The 19,932-nt window shown below is 39.2% G+C and overlaps 1 protein-coding gene across 4 annotated transcripts in view; it reads left to right on the forward strand.

Annotated features, from left to right (window-relative positions):
* The window catches only part of OCRL (OCRL inositol polyphosphate-5-phosphatase), a 62,467-nt gene that overhangs the window by 5,964 nt on the left and 36,571 nt on the right, over nt 1-19,932 (forward strand). For 2 of the 4 annotated variants that reach the window (XM_025431276.3, XM_049107395.1), the window contains exons 1-4: nt 3,087-3,329; nt 3,601-3,680; nt 9,362-9,441; nt 12,879-12,917. In XM_025431276.3, the coding sequence (XP_025287061.1) occupies nt 3,291-3,329; nt 3,601-3,680; nt 9,362-9,441; nt 12,879-12,917 (238 nt within the window). In that variant the 5' untranslated portion in view covers nt 3,087-3,290. Of the gene's footprint in view, nt 1-3,063; nt 3,330-3,600; nt 3,681-9,361; nt 9,442-12,878; nt 12,918-19,932 lie in introns of those variants that run through there. The other 2 variants (XM_025431279.3, XM_049107396.1) reach the window with 2 other exon arrangements.

Below are 19,932 nucleotides of genomic sequence, written 5' to 3' on the forward strand. Positions count from 1 at the left end.
TTCTTTTTCATTTTCATCAATTACAATTTCAAATTCAGACAGCTGCATAAAATAATATAACCAATATATATACCCACCACCCAGTTCTATCAAATCTTACAACATCAACTTTCAGATTGTTTAAAGAAATAAATATTATAGATATAGTTGATATACCCTGTCTGCCCCTCCCTAGTCTCAATCTACTCCCTCCCTCGAATTTGGTGATGATTATGCCCTTTCATGTTTTATATACTATTACTATTATATCTATGTAGCCATAAGCAACAGATAATATTTTCAGACTTTATATAAGTAGTCTACTGCACATGTTCTCCTTTTTTTGCTCAACATTATATTTTGAGATGTAACTCTGTTAATACATAGTTCAAATTATTCATTTTAGTTTCCAAATAGTATTTAACTTCATGAATACTGTGATTTATTTATTCATTCACCTGCTGATGGACATTTAATTTGCTTCCCTTTTTTGAAAGTAGTGCTATAATGAACATTCTTTTTTTAAAATTTGAGAGATAGTGTGTGTGTGTGTGTGTGTGTGCATGTACACAATTGGGGGGAGCGATCAGGGAGGGGCAGAGGGAGAAAGAATCCCAAGCAGACTCTGCACTGAGTGTGGAGCCTGATGTGGGGATCGATCCCACAACCCTGAGATCCTGACCCTGAGATCACAATTGAGCTGAAACCAAGGGCCTTTGCCCAACCTACTGATTCACCCAGGTGCCCCTGCAATGAACATTCTTTTACATGTCTTCTTGTGCATCAAGTTTAGAGTTTTGCCCGGGTCTATACCTAGAAATGGAATTTCTGGGTTGAAGCATATTACATATTCAACTTTATTAGGCAATGTCAAATTTCTCTTCATAGCAGTTCTAACAGCTTATGCTCCTTTTAGCAGCAGATCAGTTTCATCAGTTCTACATCCTCAACAACACTTGGTGTTATCTGAATTTTAAAATTTTGCCAAACCAATAGTTGTGAAATCACCACAACTATCTCATCCTTTTAGTTTTCAGTTTCTTCAAATAGTAATGAAGTGAAACATCCTTTCTTGTCTTTTTTTAAAGTTTTTATTTATTTAAGTAATCTTTACACCCACCATGGGGCTCACAGGGCTTGAACTCATGACTCCTGAGATCAAGAGTCACATACTCTTCAGATTGAGCCAGCCAGGTGCCCCCATCTTTTCATGTCTTTATTGGTCATTTGGGTTTCTTTGACTATGAACTGCTTATTCAAAATATTCACGTATTTTGTCAATTTTTAAACTAGATTTCTTCCTTTTTCTCACTAGTTTATAGGAGTTCTTATATATTCTGGACACTAATTCATTTGTTAATTCAATCAATATTTTTAATATTGATTAAATTGGATTTAACAAATCAATATACTTAGTTGCAAGAATGGTTGTACGTGCTGGGAATGCAGCTATGAACAAAACAGACAAAATTTCTGCCCTCATGGAATTTACATTCTAGTGGGGGAAGGTAAACAATAGACAAAATTAATAAGTAAAATAAATAAAACAATAGAGAGTAATAGATCCTATGGGAAAAAATGAACATGGAAGATGAATGAAGAGGCATGTTTTTATGGAAGTGGATAAGGAAATTGTTGAATTGCATTTTTTTGAATTGCAATTTTATTTTTATTTTATTTTATTTTTTAAAGATTTTATTTATTTATTCATGAGAGACACGGAAAGAGAGAAAGAGGCAGAGGCAGAGGCAGAGGCAGAGGGAGAAGCAGGCTCCATGCAGGGAGCCAGACATGGGACTTGATCCCAGGTCTCCAGGATCAGGCCCTGGGCTGAAGGCGGCACTAAAAGGTTAAGCCATCTGGGCTGCCCTGAATTGCAATTTTAAATAAAGTTGTCTAGGGAGACCTCACTGAGAAAGTGACATTTGAGCAAAGACCCAAAGGTGGAGAGAATACAGGTAAACAGCAAATGCAAAGGACCTGAAGCAAGAGTGTGCCTAGAAAGTTCTAGGAATAACAAGGAGCAGTGTGACTACGCAGAGTGAGTTGCCAAGAGTGGTGGGAGAGAATTCTGTAAGGTGATGACAGCTAGAAGTGTAGAACCTCATAAGTTATCCTTCATCAGTTAAATGCATCAAAAATATCTTCTCTCAATCTATGGCTTGTTTTTTAACTTTTTTGCATTGTCTTGAAGTACATGCATTTTGAAATTTAATGTAGTTAAATGTATCTATCAATTCCTTTATTGTTCCTACTGTCTGGTGTCTTAAGTAGTCATTCTTATTCCTTATTCCAAGCTCATAAACATATTCTTCTATTTTCTTCTGAAAGAAGTCTTGCTTTCTAGTCCACTGTAGATTCTCGTGCAAGTAAAAACACAATTGAAACATTACTATGAGAAGAATGTTCTTATGATTATCAACAGAGCAAAATGGTCAAAGGAGAGATCACAAGGGCTACCAGTAAAGTGATGGGGGTGCAAATGGAGAGAAAACAGGGAATCTGGAAGTAATTCTGAAGAAAATATTAATAACGTTTGTTGACCAATTAGATACAGATAAATTCGGAGAAAGGAAGAAAGCACATGGCTTCGAAGTTTCAAGCCTGAGTGGCTGTGGTAAATGATGAGTTAGTTTTGTCATTCAGGATTGTGTTCACAGTGGGATATGTTAAGCAAGGGGGCTGGGCCTGGGAAGTGTAGTTGGTCGTTGTCTGCTTAGAGAGGACCTGGGGGGGGGGGGGCACAAAGGAAGAGCAAAGATCTGAGCTTTGGGGATTTTTCTATTTACTTGGTGGAAGGAAGAAGAAGGGGAAAACATCTGAGAGGTAGGATAACCAGTACGGTAGGTTATAACTTTAATGAGGACTTTTTTTTTTTCCGTATGATGTGGGTCCTATTGACCCAAAACATTTGAGTTCTCTCATAGGTATGGCTGTGTTTTGTTTCTGTGGCAATCTTCGAAGCCCACAGAACAATTCTGGTGTCACAGGGTAGCATTTAAAACGCACTCCTCCTTGGACGTGGTCGAGACGCCCCCGGTCCGTCGGGTCTCTCCCTGCAGTTCCGCAGGTTGGCCGCAGGGGGCGAAATCTGCGGCGGCCTGGAAAACCGGCGCGGGCGCGAGGCGCCGCTCTCTCTCGGGTCGGGCTCTAGGCTCTCGGCTCCGCTCCCGGCTCCAGGCTCCCGTTGCTCTGCGCGGAGCTGTTCCCCCAAACGACGCGCAGCCGAGGACGGTGGGTGAGGACGCTGGAGGCAGAGTCGTCGGATCCGCCCGCAGTCCGCAGCCCCACCGAGCCCGGAGTCCGCAGGGATGGAGCCGCCGCTCTCGGTTGGAGCCCAGCCCCTTGCAGTATCCGCCTAAGGGAAGGGGGAGGGGAAGCTAGCAAGGTGGGGTGGTGGTGGTGGAGTGGGGGTCGGGGGGAAGTGCAGAACGTGGTGGAGTGATTAGGGGGCGGTCGGGCCCAGAGGACCAGCCGAGCGGGGGAAGGGGGCCAGCGCGGGAGGCGATGCCTTGGGCAGTGGGGAGGGCAGGCAGGGGGGTGGGAGCCTCCCTCTACCCCGCACCGCGCCACTTCTCCCTGGCCGCGCATCTGGAGGAGACCCTTGACTAGTGCCTGCATACTATCGAGGGTATGGAGATGAAGGGTACTCTCCGGGAGCCCTGCGCCCTGACGCTAGCCCAAAGGAACGGGCAATATGAGTAAGTAACCACCTGATTCCCACGGAGGAGGGGAGCCTGCCATTACCTCCCAACCCCAAACCGCGACAAGCCACCCATCCTCCTCCCCCTGAAGCCTTGTGGGCAACAGGTTCAGGCACAGGTGTGAAGTGCGAGTGCTGTAGCCTTGGGGTTTTGTCCCCAACTTCCAAGTCGCCAGATCTCTCCTGGCAGTGTGGCTCAGTGGAAGGACTCAACAGGCGGGCGTTGAAGCAGGAAGCCTGGGTTTTTAGTTCCTGTCTCTGCAACTGACATGTGTTGTGTAACCTTGGGCAAGTCAGTAATGCTTTCGGGCCTTGGTGTCCTCATCAGTTAAATAAAAACATTAACTGCCTTTGACTTAACAGGCTTTGAAGTTTTAACTGGAAGAATAAGAAATGCAAAAGTGGTTTGCAAAAAGTAAAAGTATTATAGAAACCCTTGGTTGTTAACCTTACAGAAGTGCCTTAACCCCATTCAACTGGTTCCTCCAGTCTCCCCACCCCCTTATTACACTTGCTTGAAGGCATTTATATTAATTCAGTAATGGTTTAGTGTAGGCCAGTAACTGCCTCACTTACTGACTTGACTGATAGAAAAAGTAATGAAATGTGTAGAAATATAAACAACCTTTGGCACTTTATCAGTGTGTGTTATCTTCCACTCTGCCTTGCATACAGAAGCTCAGTAAATACTGTTGACTGATTGAATAAAAGATTATTTTGAAAGGCTATCACTTTAGCTGCTGATCTCACTCCCTTTCCACTAATGCCTTATCCTGAAAGTATCCATGGTGACCACTTACATATCATAGACCCTATTCCTGTGTGCCCAAGCCACCTGCCTTGGTTGTTGATTGATTTCTCGACATCAGAGTTTAAAAATCGTTGTTCATTTATATCCCGTCTTCTCCCAACGTTGGATTCGGCCTAAAAGCAATTGTTCTCAGTCTCTGCTTTTAGATCATCCAGACTGAGTGTGTCTATGCTGTCTAATTAACACAGAAGAAATTCCTAACTAACTAACCTAGCCTGCCCTTTTCTGAGACTCTTGATCCGACTCTACCTGGACGCCAATTGGGCCTATGAAGTAGCTCTTCCCTAGGTCCTGTTCTGTCAGTTGTTAGCGTGGTAAATTCATGTTGTTTTCCCCAGATTTCATCAAACCCTGGAAGACTGGTTTAATAGTAAATGCAACAGAAATGTGAATTGAAAAGTGGAATACCAATGCCACTTCCAAAGGCTAGAATGAGATGGAGAGATGTGACCCTTGGATAAATCAGTAAATTTTTTGCACCTTGGTTTCCTCTTCTGTAAAAACAAAACGAGGAGTATTAAATAAAATTCTGTGGTTGAGAAGACCGCAGCCTAGGATGTGGTTCCTTGATTTGATAGGTTTAGAGCTCTAGTTAGCTATTACAGAAGTGAGCAGCTGGCATTGAGATAAATGCTTGGTTCTATCTGGCCTCCTGTACTTGGAGAACTTTTAAACTTGGAGTGGTAGCTCTCTTATTTGTGTCCTCTTCACAAAGAAATCAAAATCTTATGTTCCATTTCTGCTTAAGGCACGAGGGTATATCAACTACTAAGACTTAATGGCTTTGGTATCTGCCAGGTACTCTTCTAAGCACTTGCTTCTAAGCACTTCATTTAACTCTCCTGTGAGGGTTACTGTGAAATTATAATATTCTCATCATCATCCCCCTTTTCTAGATATAGGAATTGAGGCACAGAGAGATTAAGTCACTTGTTCACAGGAAGTAGCATACTTGAGATTCGAAGCCTGTAAAATTTCAGAATTACACTGAGAAGTTTCTTTTGAAAAATTTGTTGGGGACACCTAATACTGTCATACTGTCTATAATCCTCAGATTCTTGTCTCATGGATACCTTCCCTGATTTGGGTTCTTCTCAGAACTTTTTTTACTTTTGGTCTTTTTATCCCAGAAATTGAAGCCTGTTATAATCTTTGGTTCTGTAGTTCCTGCTGTCAACCATTGGAGAAATTTGGTTGAGGGAATAGAATTATAATTAAAAATAAGGGTTTTTTTGAGATAGAGAGTCAAACAGTATTCATTTTTTCTAAGGAAAATGGATTTTGATGCCACCTGTTGTTTCATCTTTAACATTCCTTGAACAAAGTAAAGTATTTCTTATGGATAATGCTGAGTCCGCGTTCACAATTTGTTACTCTTTTCTGTTTAACAACTACCAAATTCTAACTTCTATTTTTTTTGCCATATACCTATTATTTTTCATCTTCCTGTTCTGAAAGTAATGATTACATTTAGGAAGAATTTTTATACTTATTTTTAGCCCTATTCTTGTTGCAATTTATTTGGTGACTAACACATAGCAGAAATTAGGGAATTGACTTAAATTCCAAGTTTATCTTTGTTTTGTGATGGATTTTGGGGAAGTTGCATTTTTAAATTGAGGCATAATTGACATATTAGTTTCAGGTGTACAACATAATGATTTAATATTTGTATATATTGTAAAGTGATCACAATAAATCTAGTTAACATCCATTACCACACAGTTACAATTTTTTTCTTATGGTAAGAATTTTAAAAATCTACTCTCTTAGCACCTTTCAAATATGCAATACAGTGTTATTGACCGTTGTCACTATGCTGCATATTATATCCCCATGATTTATTTATTTTATAATTGGAATTTTGCACCTTTTGACCTCTTTCATCCATTTAACCCATCCCCCCCTGACAACCACTGATCTGTTCTCTGTATCTGTGATTTCAGGGATTTTGTTTTTGTTCTTAGATTCTACATATAAGTGAGATCATATGGTATTTGTCTTTCACTGACACATTTCACTAAGAATAATGTCCTCAAGGTCCATCCATGTTGTCTGTTTCATGATGGCTTTTATTTTTATTTATTTTATTTTATTTATTTATTTTTTAAAGATTTTATACATTTATTCATGAGAGAGAGAGAGAGAGGCAGAGACACAGGCAGAGGGAGAAGGAGGCTCCACGCAGGAAGCTCGATGCAGGACTTGATCCCAGGACTCCAGGATCACGCCCTGAGCCAAAGGCAGACACTCAACTGCTGAGCCACCTAGGCATCCGTCATGATGGCTTTTAACAGTACAATCCAGTCGATGTTTTACTGCTAATGTCCAATACTGTATTTCTCATCTTCATTTCTTTGAGATTTATATTGTTTTGTGTTCTTTTTCTCCAAAGTAAGCTCTTCTTCCTTCACTCTTGCCTTGTCAGTCTTTATCTCGTTTCTGATATTCATCTGGGTTTATAGAACTTTTTGCTCAACTCATGAACTTTGTGGGCTGAAAGAAACCTGCCCAAGGGCTCCTGGGTGGTTCAGTTGGTTAAGCATCTAACTCTTGATTTCAGCTCAGGTCATGATTTCATGGGTCCTGAGATTGAGTTCCATGTCCAGCTCTGCCCTCAGCGGGGGAATCTGCTTGAGATTCTCTCTCTTTCTTTCCCTCTGCCCCTCCTCCAACTCATGTGCACATGTTCTCTCTAAAATAAATAAATAAATCTTTTAAAAAAGGAGCCTGCCCCATATTCTTCTAGTCACCTAAAAATATGAACTCATGCAAATTAGATAAGCAGAATCAGAGCAGAAGGACAGCATTAATATTTTTATTTCCCTTAGTTTGTCTAAGCAATTACTTTCTCCATGATATCTCCTTTAAAGTTAACACATTTGAAAAAATTCATTAAGCTAAAATTCATAAAGCTGAAAAAATTATTAAATAAATAATTCATAAAAATTCATTCATAAATATATATATTGTGAAATGATCACAATAAATCTAGTTAACATCCATCACCACACAGTTACAAATTTTTTCTTGTGGTAAGAATTTGTAAAATCTATTCTCTTAGCACCTTTCAAATATACAATACAGTGTTATTGACAGTAATCACCGTGCTTATTTATTTATTTTAATCACCCATGACTTATTTATTTTATAACAGGAAGTTTATAGACAACAAACTAGAAATAAAACCCTTCAAACAGTGACATTTTTTAATGTCAGATTGAACAAATTATGTTAAGAAATTTATCTCTTTATAGTTTAAACTGGCTCATTTATTCAACCAATATTTATCAAGCATCTATTAGCAGGAGGCAAAACAGTATAGTAGGGTCTTTGTTTTCAAGGAGCTCAAATCAGTGAGGGAAATAAGTATAACTGCAATGGAGGGTATAAATACTCTATTAAAGGGGCAAACAAAGAGGATCAGGGTACTGGTTCCTCTTTGGGGAATTAGGAGAAGCTGCTAAGAGGAGGTGATATTTGAGCTAGGTCTCAGGGAGAAAAGAAGAGTGTTCCTGGCAAAAAGAACCACCTGAAGACTGCTTGATTTGGGGGAGCTAGGAGATGTTCAGAATGGTTGTTTACCAGTAGGTCATATCTCGAATCTGGGCCACTAAGGATAAGTACTAAATGAAAATTAATATTTCATGGGATCCCTTGGTGGCTCAATGGTTGAGCATCTGCCTTTTGGCTCTGCGTGATTCCGGGTCCGGGAATTGAGTCCCACATGGGGCTCCCTGCTAGGAGCCTGTTTCTCCCTCTATGTCTCTCTCTCTCTCTCTCTCTCTTCCTCCCCACCCCCCCTCCCCTCCCCCTCTCCCCTCTCCCCTCTCCCCTCTCTCCTCTCTCCCCTCTCCCCTCTTCCCTCTCTCCTCTCTCCTCTCTCTCTCTCTCTCTCTCTGTCTCATAAATAAATAAAATGTTTAAAAAAATTATTTCAGGAGTACATAGGAATTTAGAAGTCTTTTATTTCATACTGTGTGGGGAGGGCAAATTCAGTCATGTTTACCTAGAAATACCAGCATGAAGTTGGAAACCAGAGTAAAAACACAAGGAATATAAAGGCACTAGTTATGATATCTGCTACCTTGTTGGTCATGGGTTATTGTAACTGATCCAGCTGGCTGTGCACCTCTTCTTACTTCTCTCTCTCTCTCTCTCTTTTTAAAGAATAGACACTCTTGGATTTTATTTATTCATGAGAGACACAGAGAGAGAGGCAAAAGGAGAAGCAGGCTCCCTCCGGGGAACCTGATGTGGGACTCGATCCCAGGACCCCAGGAACACGACCTGAGCTGAAGGCAGACGCTCAACCACTGAGCCACCCAGGCACCCTCTTCTTACTTCTCCATGAACCTCTATACTTGTTTGAAGAGATAGAATCATTTTTTGGTAAAAGTCATGGGAATATAATCTGAAAGCTAATTTATGAAATTTCTAATTCATTTATTCAACAAACTTTAGTGAGTGCTAAGTGTCAGGCACTGTGTTAGGTGCTAGAAATACTATGGTGAAAAGACAACTGTAGTCTGCCCTCATGGAGTTCACACTTAACTACGCTTCACTCTGGTATGCATACTCTAAAGATGAATGCACTGTAATTCTTGCTTTTAAGATCATAAACTGTTTAGGACATAGACTGCTATATATGGCATAGGACAATGTCGGTATTCAGATATTGATCATTACTAATATCCTCTTAGATTTAGAGTAATTTCTAGCTGTCATGATGCTCAGATCCAGGGAATGAGATACAGTAAGTCTAATGAATATGGACTAGATATGTGTAACAACACAGCAATATATTTTGTTGCTAAATGTTTGAGTTTTTCAGTAGCTATTCGTTGATGCATTCTTCTGTTTCCTAGGCTAATAATCCAGTTGCACGAGAAGGAACAGCGTGTTCAAGAGGTCATTCCTATAAATAGCAACTTCAAATGTGTTCAAGGTACTAGCTTTAATTGCCTAGCTAGTTTTACAGTGTTTTTCCTTGGTCATTATTACATTATGTAATACCATACATATTTAAATTTGTCACTGCACATAACATGAAATGTATTACCCTTTGCATAAAATGATTACAATACTAAGCTACCATTGAGAAGATGGTAAATGCTTTGTAAGTGTTGAAGCGTTGCATTGAAATATGTATATAGTCTCATCTACTTCCCCGACTGGGAGTTAGAGATGTATGTAGTCTATTATCTGTCTAGGTTGTCTTTTATGCTTATGGACCTAATGTGGATTTAAATGACATTCTTGGGTTTAACAAACACACTGCTCATTGTAAAGTATCAAGGTCACTTGGATTCATACACATTCAGCATTTTCTCCCCACACTATTTGAAATTAAAACATTTGGCAACAAGTTTTACTAGCTTTTAATACCTTACACTCAATTGTGCTGATTCTCAGACCTTGACATTGGTGAATCATAAGAAAATAGACTCCAAGGAGGAAATACTTGGCTTCCTGCCCCCAAATTTGGGGACAAAGAACAGAAAATCTGTTGTTTCATCTGCTACAATGAGACTCAAAATTTGGGAGGTTTGTGTAGGAGGTATTGCTTCTGTTATCTCACATTGCTCTAGAAGGGAATTGATAATTGGAGAACAAATGCATTATGTTTCTAGTGGGTTCATTGGCTTCATCAGAAAGAAACATTCTGTATCAGCTGTAGCTTCTTGAAAAACTTGAATCTTACCTTGTGTGGATTTTTTGTTAATTTACATTAGACTTTTTTTTTTTTACATTGAACTTTTTTTTTATCACAAAAGTAATACATATATCTGTAGAAGGTTTGGAAAGAACAGAAAAAGTATAAAGAAAATAAGTACATTCCCATCCTTCAGAGGTAAACACTGAACATTTTCCTTTTTTCTACACATGTAACTTTTAGGGCAGGTAGAACTCACAATATGCAGTTTTTTGTGTGTTCTGCATGCCCTCATATTATGATTGCTTTTCCATGCTATTGATAGGCATATATTATGCCATTTTATGAATAGTCCATAATATAGTTATTCCTGTGTTTGACATTTGGGTTTTTTTTTTTTGCTAGTTTAAATAGTAATGTGATGAATATCTCTATACATAAATCTTCTTGCACATCTCTCGTTAAGATTTATTCCTGTAAGTAGAAATGCTAAATGGGTATGACTTTTTAATACAATATATATTAAGAATTTAAAATACTTGTAATGAATAGCATCCACATTTATAGAAGAATGAGATTATAGCCATTTAGCTTCCCCTGTGTGAAAAGGACATATTGAATGAGGCACCTGCATGCCATAGTAAGTTGCTGTGGTCATTTCACTTTTCATGGTGGTAGCACCCTTTATTACATACTAGCTCTTTAAGAAAGAGAAAAGCCAAAGAACACAACCTTAGGTTTTAGTATACTATTAACTATACCTTTTTGTACTATTTCTACAGTCTCCTTTACCCTATTTCTCTTAGTATTCTTTTTAATAAGAAATAGATAGTGATTGTTAGATTGTAATCTAAGAAAATGTGTGTACATATAGTAGTTCCTCATAACAAAAGAAATGGTTACTTCCTTGAATTTTCTTTTTTTTTTTTTTACTTCCTTGAATTTTCACATCCTTTCTGTTTCTCAACCTGTGCATCTATTTTGATAAGTCTATAAATACTTGGGTTTTAAAGAATTAAAGTTACTGAAGAACAGTAGGGAACTTATAGTACTTATGTACTGATGCACTGTTGTCCCTTGCTTCATCATGCTAGTGAGAATATTGAGGCTATTTTTAAATATTAGACAATTTAACTCCTTGCCAGTTGCTACTGTAGTAACTGAATAATGGGGCCAAATATACAATCCAGGCTTGTGAGGGAGGTAGAAAAGGTTGAGACTACTCCATCTGGTAGATCCAGGCTAATCCTAATGAGCCAGTACCCATAGTTCATCTGGCCAGGAGGGTCGTACAGGTGCTGTTGGCCAAATTCAGGGAAGTCAGAGAGGAAGAGATGGGTTGCATGTAGACACTGGAGGTAAGGAAGGTAGTCCAGGAGAGCCAGCTGGGAGAAAAGAGAACTCTGAGCTCAGAGACTGTGCTTTGCCCTGTTTTATGCTTCCGTGTTAGGTGTGATAGGCCCGACCTCACATATTAATTGTAGCCTGAAGGTCAAGAAGTTTAGGTATTCTCTGATCCTAAACAGGGCAGAGGCAGAGGAAATGAGATCACTGGGCAGTTTTCAGAGACGAGATCTGGAGTTAAGAAAGTAATTCACCTCTGGGCCTTTGGGGTCACTTCCCTTGGCTTTTATTGTTTTAGATTTTAAAAATTTATTCATTTTTAAAGGAGGGGGCAGAAAGGGAGGGAGCCCTATGTGTGGAGCTGGATGCTGGCTGGGCTCTGTCTCATGCCCCTGAAATCATGACCTGAGCTGAAATCAACAGTTGGATGCTCAACCAGCTGAGCCACCCAGATGCCCCGTGGCTTTCTTTCAGAATTATCTAGGGGCACTTGGCTGGCTTAGTCGGTAGAGCATGTGACTCTTGATATTGGTGTTATAATTCCTTTTTTTAAAGATTTTATCTATTTATTCATGAGACAGAGAGAGAGAGAGAGAGAGAGAGATCGAGAGAAAGAGGCAGGCATAGACACAGGCAGAGGGAGAAGCAGGCTCCATGCAGGGAGCCCGATGCGGGACTTGATCCCAGGACTCCAGGATCACTCCCTGAGCCAAAGGCAGATAGTCAACCACTAAGCCACCCAGGCGTCCCTAGGTATTATAATTCGAGCCTCATGTTGGGTGTAGAGATTACTTAAAAATAAAATATTTTCTTAAAAGATTTATTTTTTTATTCATGAGAGACACACAGAGAGAGAAGCAGAGATATAGGCAGAGGGAGAAGCAGACTCCTTACAGAGGGCCCACCCAATGTGGGACTTGATCCCAGATCCTGGGATCATGCCCTGAGCCTAAGGCAGATGCTCAACTGCTGAGCCACCCAGGCATCCCAAAATCTTTTTTTTTAAGAGTTAACTAAATGACACAGCTAGACTATATTAAATCAGTATATTATAGTTGAGGGGAATTAAACTCACCTTCACTTGGATTAACATCTTCTTACATTGCCTACTATTGTCATTCCTTGATTTGCTTTGAGGTATTCCATTTGGTTATTCGTTCAGTTTAGTTTTCTTATAGTTGAATTGCTCCTAATCTTTAGAAGCCAGTACTTTCAAAATCCATTTTTAAAAATGCTAAAGAAAAAAGGAAAGGATTTTTTAAATGTTTTCTAAGACCTAGGACTGGTGACTGAGAGAAGCAGTTATTTACTTAGGCATATACTTCTTTTAGTTGTAATGAGTGGTTTTCTCTTCCCTGATTCTGGTCTTTCTTCTTTTCCCTCAGAAGCAGAAGAAACTCTTTTGATTGATATAGCTTCAAACAGTGAGTACTATTCTGAATGGAATTTATTTTCACTCAACACATATTTAATTGAATACCCACTATATTTAAGAACTCTTTTGGCACGTTTTTATTTTACCATCTTATCCTGTATTCTTCATTTTCTTAAGGCAGCCATACAAATTAACTTTGTCCCCCCAAAACATTTAGACTAAACATAAGAAAAAGCAGGTGGCTGGCAAGAACCTTTAGAAGTTGAAGATGTGATCTGCTTCTCTAAAGCTGAACTTCTTTGAGCCATCAGTATTTTTGCCATTAGTTAAATCATTGCTGTGGAATTGAAATTGTAGGAAGGGCCAGAAAATGTTGAAAGCACATAAGGTTTATGAGTGGTTTTATGTTTTTTAAAAACTGTTATATTTAAATTTTTTTCTCACTCACTTTTTATTTTTGCATATTAAATCATAATGTTTTCCTTTATTCATTATATCATTTTGGGAGGCTATAGAGTCCCTCTTGTACTAGAGATGCCTTGCTTATCTTAGACTACTTTTTTTTCCTTAAAATAATTTTGGTCTTTTATTTAACTCTGTCACCTCAGGCATGGTGACAGAACATGGTCTTTCTCGCTGTTTCAGTTTTCTTATTTTTTATCTGTTTGAAGCAAATCATTATTGACTTTTTGTGCAAGCTGTTCTCTGTTTATCATCTAATTGTACTGCATTACAGAGAGGAGAAAATGGGCACTTGAATGCTACCTTGACTACTTGGTAGTTGCTATGGAAAAGAGTTTGTGACCACATGAATGTAAATCAAACTGCTTGCTTATCTCTTGGTTGAGTCCTTGGATGAGTGGGGTGTAGCCCTTAGCTTGGGGCCAAGGGTTATACATAATTTTGTTTAGAAACAGTCCCTATCCTTGCCACCATTCATTTATATTTAACAGTTTAGGTAGGATTTTTCTGGTTTGGGTCTTATTATTCTTTTCTTTGCTCATGGATTCTTGAAGTCTTAAGGGTTGATTCTGAAAAGCTAAATAAACCCAGCTGCTGCCTTGTGCAGGTATCCAAGAGAGCAAATAACTTGCTATTATCTATGTCTTACTGTGCTTAGAAAGAAGGCAGAAACAGCACTGAAAAAGCAGAATTTGAGCCCCAGCAGTTCAGTGGTGACTGACATTGCTGTCGAAATAAGATGCCAAAATGTCCTGTTCTTGCTCTAGAAATGGATATTTGATCCAGAGCCGAAAAGTTAAACTGAGCTGTGCCTTTTCTCTTATAAACACCTATTTATGGCATTAGTTCTATTGGTCTCTACTACATAGAAATTGGCCAGAGTTTGAGTTACTGGATCATAGCAGGTTAATAGTTGAGTAGCCACTTGAATACAATCCTTTGTTATTTCTCCCCATTTAGTAATGGTTGCAGTGAAACCAGATTTTATCTGGATCCTGGGGCTTCATACATAAACCTTTTTTTTTCATACATAAACCTTTAAAGCACATGATATGTTGCAGGAGGAAGGCCCTGGGTTTGCTAGGCAGGCCTGATTTTAATGTAAATATGTGTTTTCTTTTGTGTGGATCTTGATATTAAACATTAAATTTTTTTTCTGATTATTGATGTAATAAATATATCTTCATTATATATAATTTGGAAAATTGAGAAAAGTTTGAAGTATCAAATTAAAATTAAGCTCCTGTAATCTAGAGACCACTACTGTAGTTAACATTATTACATATCTCCTTCAAGTCTTTTATTTATATTTTTATATGTTTGGAATCTTTATATGTAACTTTTGTGCTATATTTTCATTTAACATTATATTGTGACCTTTTTCCATGTAATTTAAAATTATTTAAAAACATGATTTTTAAGAGATTTTATTTATTTATTCATGAGAGACACAGAGAAAGGCAGAGGGAGAAGTAGGCTCCATGCAGGGAGCCCAATGTGGGACTCGATCCTGGGATTCCAGGATCACACCCTGAGCCTAAGGCAGATGTGCTTAACCGCTGAGCCACCCAGGCGTCCCTAAAAACATAATTTTTAATGACTAATATTTCACCATAGGTATGTGCCAAATTAAGGCCTTTATAAAATTAAGACACTGTCAAGGAACATGGTCTACTAACTTACTCATAGTCCTTGAGTTTTAGATATTTATCTTTTATCCAGCCACTTTATAGAATTATATTTTTAAATTTTGGGGGTGCTGTTTGTTTTTTGGTTTTGATAGACAGCCCTAGTCATCTGCAAATAATAATTTTGTCCCTTTCTAGTACCTATAACTGTTAATTTTGTTTCATGTTTCATTATACCAATGAGAATTTTAAGACCAGTATTAAATATTGATGATAATCCTTGTTTAGCTCCTATTTTCAGTAAGAATGCCTCAGGTGATGCTTCATTGTTGAGGACATGATTGCTTGTTGATTTGGTAGAGTATTTTAAGAACCATATTCAGAAACTGCATTTATTTCTAATTTGTGTGGTTTTTAAAATCATAAATGTATATTCAATTTTATTAGATGTCTTTGCACTATTTATAGAGATGGTTATATTATTATTCCTTATTTGACCTGTTGATAGAATGTATTATACTAATTTCCTAATATTAAATCCTTCATTATTTATTCATTACTTAACAAGGATTTGTTGAGTGCCTTGTTTGCCGGGACTGTTCTAAGTGCTGCAGAATCAGTAGAGAACAACATAAATAAGATTGATGCTCCTGCTTTTGTTCTTGCTTCTGTGCTGTTTGGTACTAGATGTCTATAATCCATTAATTAATACTATAAAATATAAATACTTTTTATATACTAGGCACTGTGCTAGGCTCTAGGCATATATCAGAAAGCAATGTAGTCATGTTACATCATGAATCAGTTCAGTAAACAGGCTTTGAACGGATAGGCATAGATTCTTACATAATTGCAGTTTTGGTAAATGCTATCAAAGAGAAATACAGTTTGTAAGATGGTGGTCAGGGAAGGCCTCTTTAAGTGACATTTAAATTGAGACCAGAGGGGCTAAGTAAGAGAGAGGTAAAAATGGGGGGAGAGAAAACTATGCCGGGTAAAAGGAAACACATGTATAAAGATCCCAAATTGGGTAAAGATGTTGGTACTTTCTTTGAAATGAAAGAAGGTCAGGGTGGTTGGAACAAAGCTTAGGCATCAAGTTAGGATGGGCTAAGGCCAGATCCAGTGGGATCTTATAAGCCATGTTAAGGAACTTCGATTTTTACATTTAAAAAATGGGAAGAATATGAAGGATTTTATACCAGGATGTCATCATTTGCATGGAAGCCAGTTAGGAGGCTGTCAGAAGTTTAAGCTAGGGGGGCATCGAAGTGGCTCAGTCAGTTGGGTGTCTAACCCTTGATTTTGGCTCAGGTTGTGATCTCAGGGTAGCAGGATCTGGCTGCATAGCCTGTGGGCTCAGTGGGGAGTCTGCTGGAGATTCTCTCTCTCTCCCTCTGCCTCCCCCCAGCTTGTGCACACACTCTCTCTCATTCTCTATAATATAAATAAATATTTTTTTTTTAATGTTTAAGCTAGAGAATAGGAGTATGGTGGCAGTATAAATGGAGAGAAATGGATAGATTTGATAAATGTTTTTGTAGGTTAAATCAATGGATTGGTTTAGACATGAGAGTGAGTTTAAGAGAAGTGTCAGAGGTGAATCTTAGGTTACTGGCATGAATGTGGATGATGGTACTATTTGCAAAAATAAGAACATTGCAGGAAGAATGAGTTTTCCTTTGAAGGAGTCATGAATTCAGTTTTGGCTATGTTTAGTTTGAGATTGCTTTGAGACATTTGAATGTAGATAATAAATTGGCAGTTGAATGTATGCATTTGAAACTCAGAAGAAAAGTCTGGGCCACTAGCGCATAGATGGTATTTGAAACCATGAAAAATGAAGTGATTGAAAATAGAGCTGTGCTGGGGCCCCTGGGTGGCTCAGCAGTTGAGTGTCTGCCTTTGGCTCAGGGCATGATCTTGGATCCCATGTCTGGGGATCCAGCCACACATCAGGCTCCCTGCAGGGAGCCTGCTTCTCCATCTGCCTGTGTCTCAGCTGCTCTCTTATGAATAAATAAATAAAATATTTTAAAAAAAGAAAATAGAGCTGTGGCATCAGATATGGTAGTTACTAGTTCCATGTGCCTGTTTAAGTTAATTAGAAATAAAATTAGAAGTTCACTTCTTTAGTCACACTAGTCACATTTCAAGTACTCATTAGGCACGTATGGTTATTGGTTACCATATTGGACAATGCTGATACCAAGTGAGTAAAAGGTTTTAGATTGAATTGTAAGGAACCCTGCTTTTTAAAGGTTAGCTAGAGGAGAAGATACCTCAAAGGGCACTAAAAAATTAGTGATCAAAGAGAGAGGCAAACTAAATAAGTACAGTATCATAGAAGCTTTCAGGAAAGATTATTCAAGAAGTGGTCAACAATTGATTTCTGCTGATAGGTCTAAGATGACTGAAGAGGATCCATTGGATTTAGCAACTTGGAGGTTATTGGTGACCTTAACAAAGATATTTTAGGGCATCCCAGGTGGCTCAGCGGTTTAGCGCCACCTTCAGCCCACGGCGTGATCCTGGAGACCTGGGATCGAGTCTCAGGTTGGGCTCCCTGCATGGAGCCTGCTTCTCCTTCTGCTTGTGTCTCTGCCTCTCTCTCTGCACCTCTCTGTGTCTCAAATGGATAAATAAATAAAATCTTTTTAAAAATTTTAAAAAACAGGGGATCCCTGGGTGGCTCAGTGGTTTAGCGCCTGCCTTTGGCCCAGGGCACGATCCTGGAGTCCCAGGATCGAGTCCTGCGTCAGGCTCCTGGCATGGAACCTGCTTCTCCCTCCTCCTGTGTCTCTGCCTTTCTCTCTCTCTATGTCTAGCATAAATAATAAATAAATAAATATTTTAAAAAATTTAAAAAACAAAGATATTTTAAACAGTTTTTTTTAAAAATTTATTTATGATAGTCACACACACAGAGAGAGAGGCAGAGACATAGGCAGAGGGAGAAGCAGGCTCCACGCACCGGGAGCCTGATGTGGGATTCGATCCCGTGTCTCCAGGATCGCGCCCTGGGCCAAAGGCAGGCGCTAAACCGCTGTGCCACCCAGGGATCCCAAAACAAAGATATTTTAGAAGGGTTATGGGAGCCAAGTCATGTTGGAATAGATTAACGAGAGAAATAGGAGGTAAGTAGTGACTGTTTTTCTTAAAAAAGCTTTACCGTGGAGGGGTATGTAGAGATGGACTGGAGTTGGAAGGAAATATGGGATCTAGGAAGGTTTTTTGTTTTTAAATAGGGAAGATTTATTATTTATTTTTTATTTGAGAGAGAGAAAGAGAGTGAGTGAACACACAAGTGGGTGGAGGGGCAGAGGGAGAAGGAGAAACAGACTCCCTGTTGAGCAGGGAGCCTGATGTTGGGCTCAAGCCAAGGACCCTGGGATCATGACCCAAGCTGAAGGCAACAACTTAACTGACTCAGCCACCTAGGTACCCCTAAAATAGGGAAGATTTAGACCACAATTTAATTTAATGCTAATGGGAAGGAGTCTGTGAAAAGGAGAGGTTAAAGATACTGAAAGGAGGTGTCTAGGGAATGATTATGATTTTAAGATTCCTGAAATAATCGGAGGGGTTATAAGTCAAAGAGGTGGTGGCCTTTCATAGAAGGACTCCTCTTCCTTATATCAAAAGGGAAAGGAGAAGTTGAGAACAAATACAGGTAGGTTTCCATGTGATGGCTTCCATTTTTTCTGAAGCATGAAGTGAAACAATCCACTTGGAATGAGAGGATTTGAGAAGAGAGATCCAAAAATTGAGGATAAATGAGGAGATGGGAAATGGTTGTTCCAGATAGTAGTGGGAGACTAGTTGACTGTAGAAACTTAGATGACTTTCTATCATAGAGGGCCCAATTGAAGTTTATAATCAGTTTATAATAATAGGTGTGTGTGTGTGTGTGTGTATGTGTGTGTACTCCCTCTGGAGTAAGCTGGATTTCTGAGGGTTGAAAGTTAACCAGGTAGGCACTGTGGAGGAATGGTAGGGTGATAAGGCACTTCTGGGCTTTTGCAGCAGAGTTTAATGATGACATCTGTTTGACAAAATATGAAGTGAAAGCAGGAGTGAGCAAATGGATACTGAGAAAGTAGAGGGATCAATGGGCTGGAGGTTCCCATATGGGAAAATAAGCTGGAAGTAACAAGTCAGAGTGGGATATTTGGATTAGAGATTTATGAGGTGATGGTGTTTCTGTGATGAAAAGGTTCAGGGTATATCTAAGGGAATCCCAGTAGGGATTGCAGGTCTTAGTGGCTGAGATGGTGGGGCAGGGTCATTGGATGAGGAAGTTTAAGATGTTGACTGTGTTTTCTGTGCTAATTTGGAAGGGACCCAAATTTAAGGCAAGAGTTTGAGTGGAGAGGAAGTCTTATGAGTCAGGTATAGAATCCTGGATTCAGAAGTTTTAGGGAAGATGGTACATGATCTCATGGAAGGAGGGAAGGGAAGAAGCCAGTATAGCCCAATGGATGAACCTAAAAGGAGAAAGGATTTGTCCTGAGGGAGGAGAAGAGAATGGTCTGGAGATGGCATTAGGACAAATAAGGACACCAGTCTTCAGTTCCATCGGGTGTGAGAGACCATAAACAGCATCCAGGGACCAGCCACTTGACAGGTGGCTTTTTGATTTTCAGTTTGGATGCACATTAGAATCACCTGCGGAGTATTTTAAAAATTACCAGTACTTGGGCCTCACCCCCTGAGATTTTGCTTTATTGGGCTGGGGTGGGACCCAAATGTCTATTTCCTAAAAATGCCTCTGATAATTCTAATACACTCATAGTTGACAATTACTGAGAGATGCAGGGAATGATCAGAGAAGTTTGAGGATATAGGAGTGTTTGCTGATCACAAAGAGGCTAGGGGGTTTTGGAAGGAAGAATAGTAGAAAGTTGGGTCATGGAGTAATTTGTCCTCTTTCCCACACAGCATGGTGAGAGAACATCCAGTGTTATTTTGTAA

This window comes from Canis lupus, chromosome X (assembly GCF_003254725.2).
Source record: "Canis lupus dingo isolate Sandy chromosome X, ASM325472v2, whole genome shotgun sequence".
NCBI classification, from domain to species: domain Eukaryota; kingdom Metazoa; phylum Chordata; class Mammalia; order Carnivora; family Canidae; genus Canis; species Canis lupus.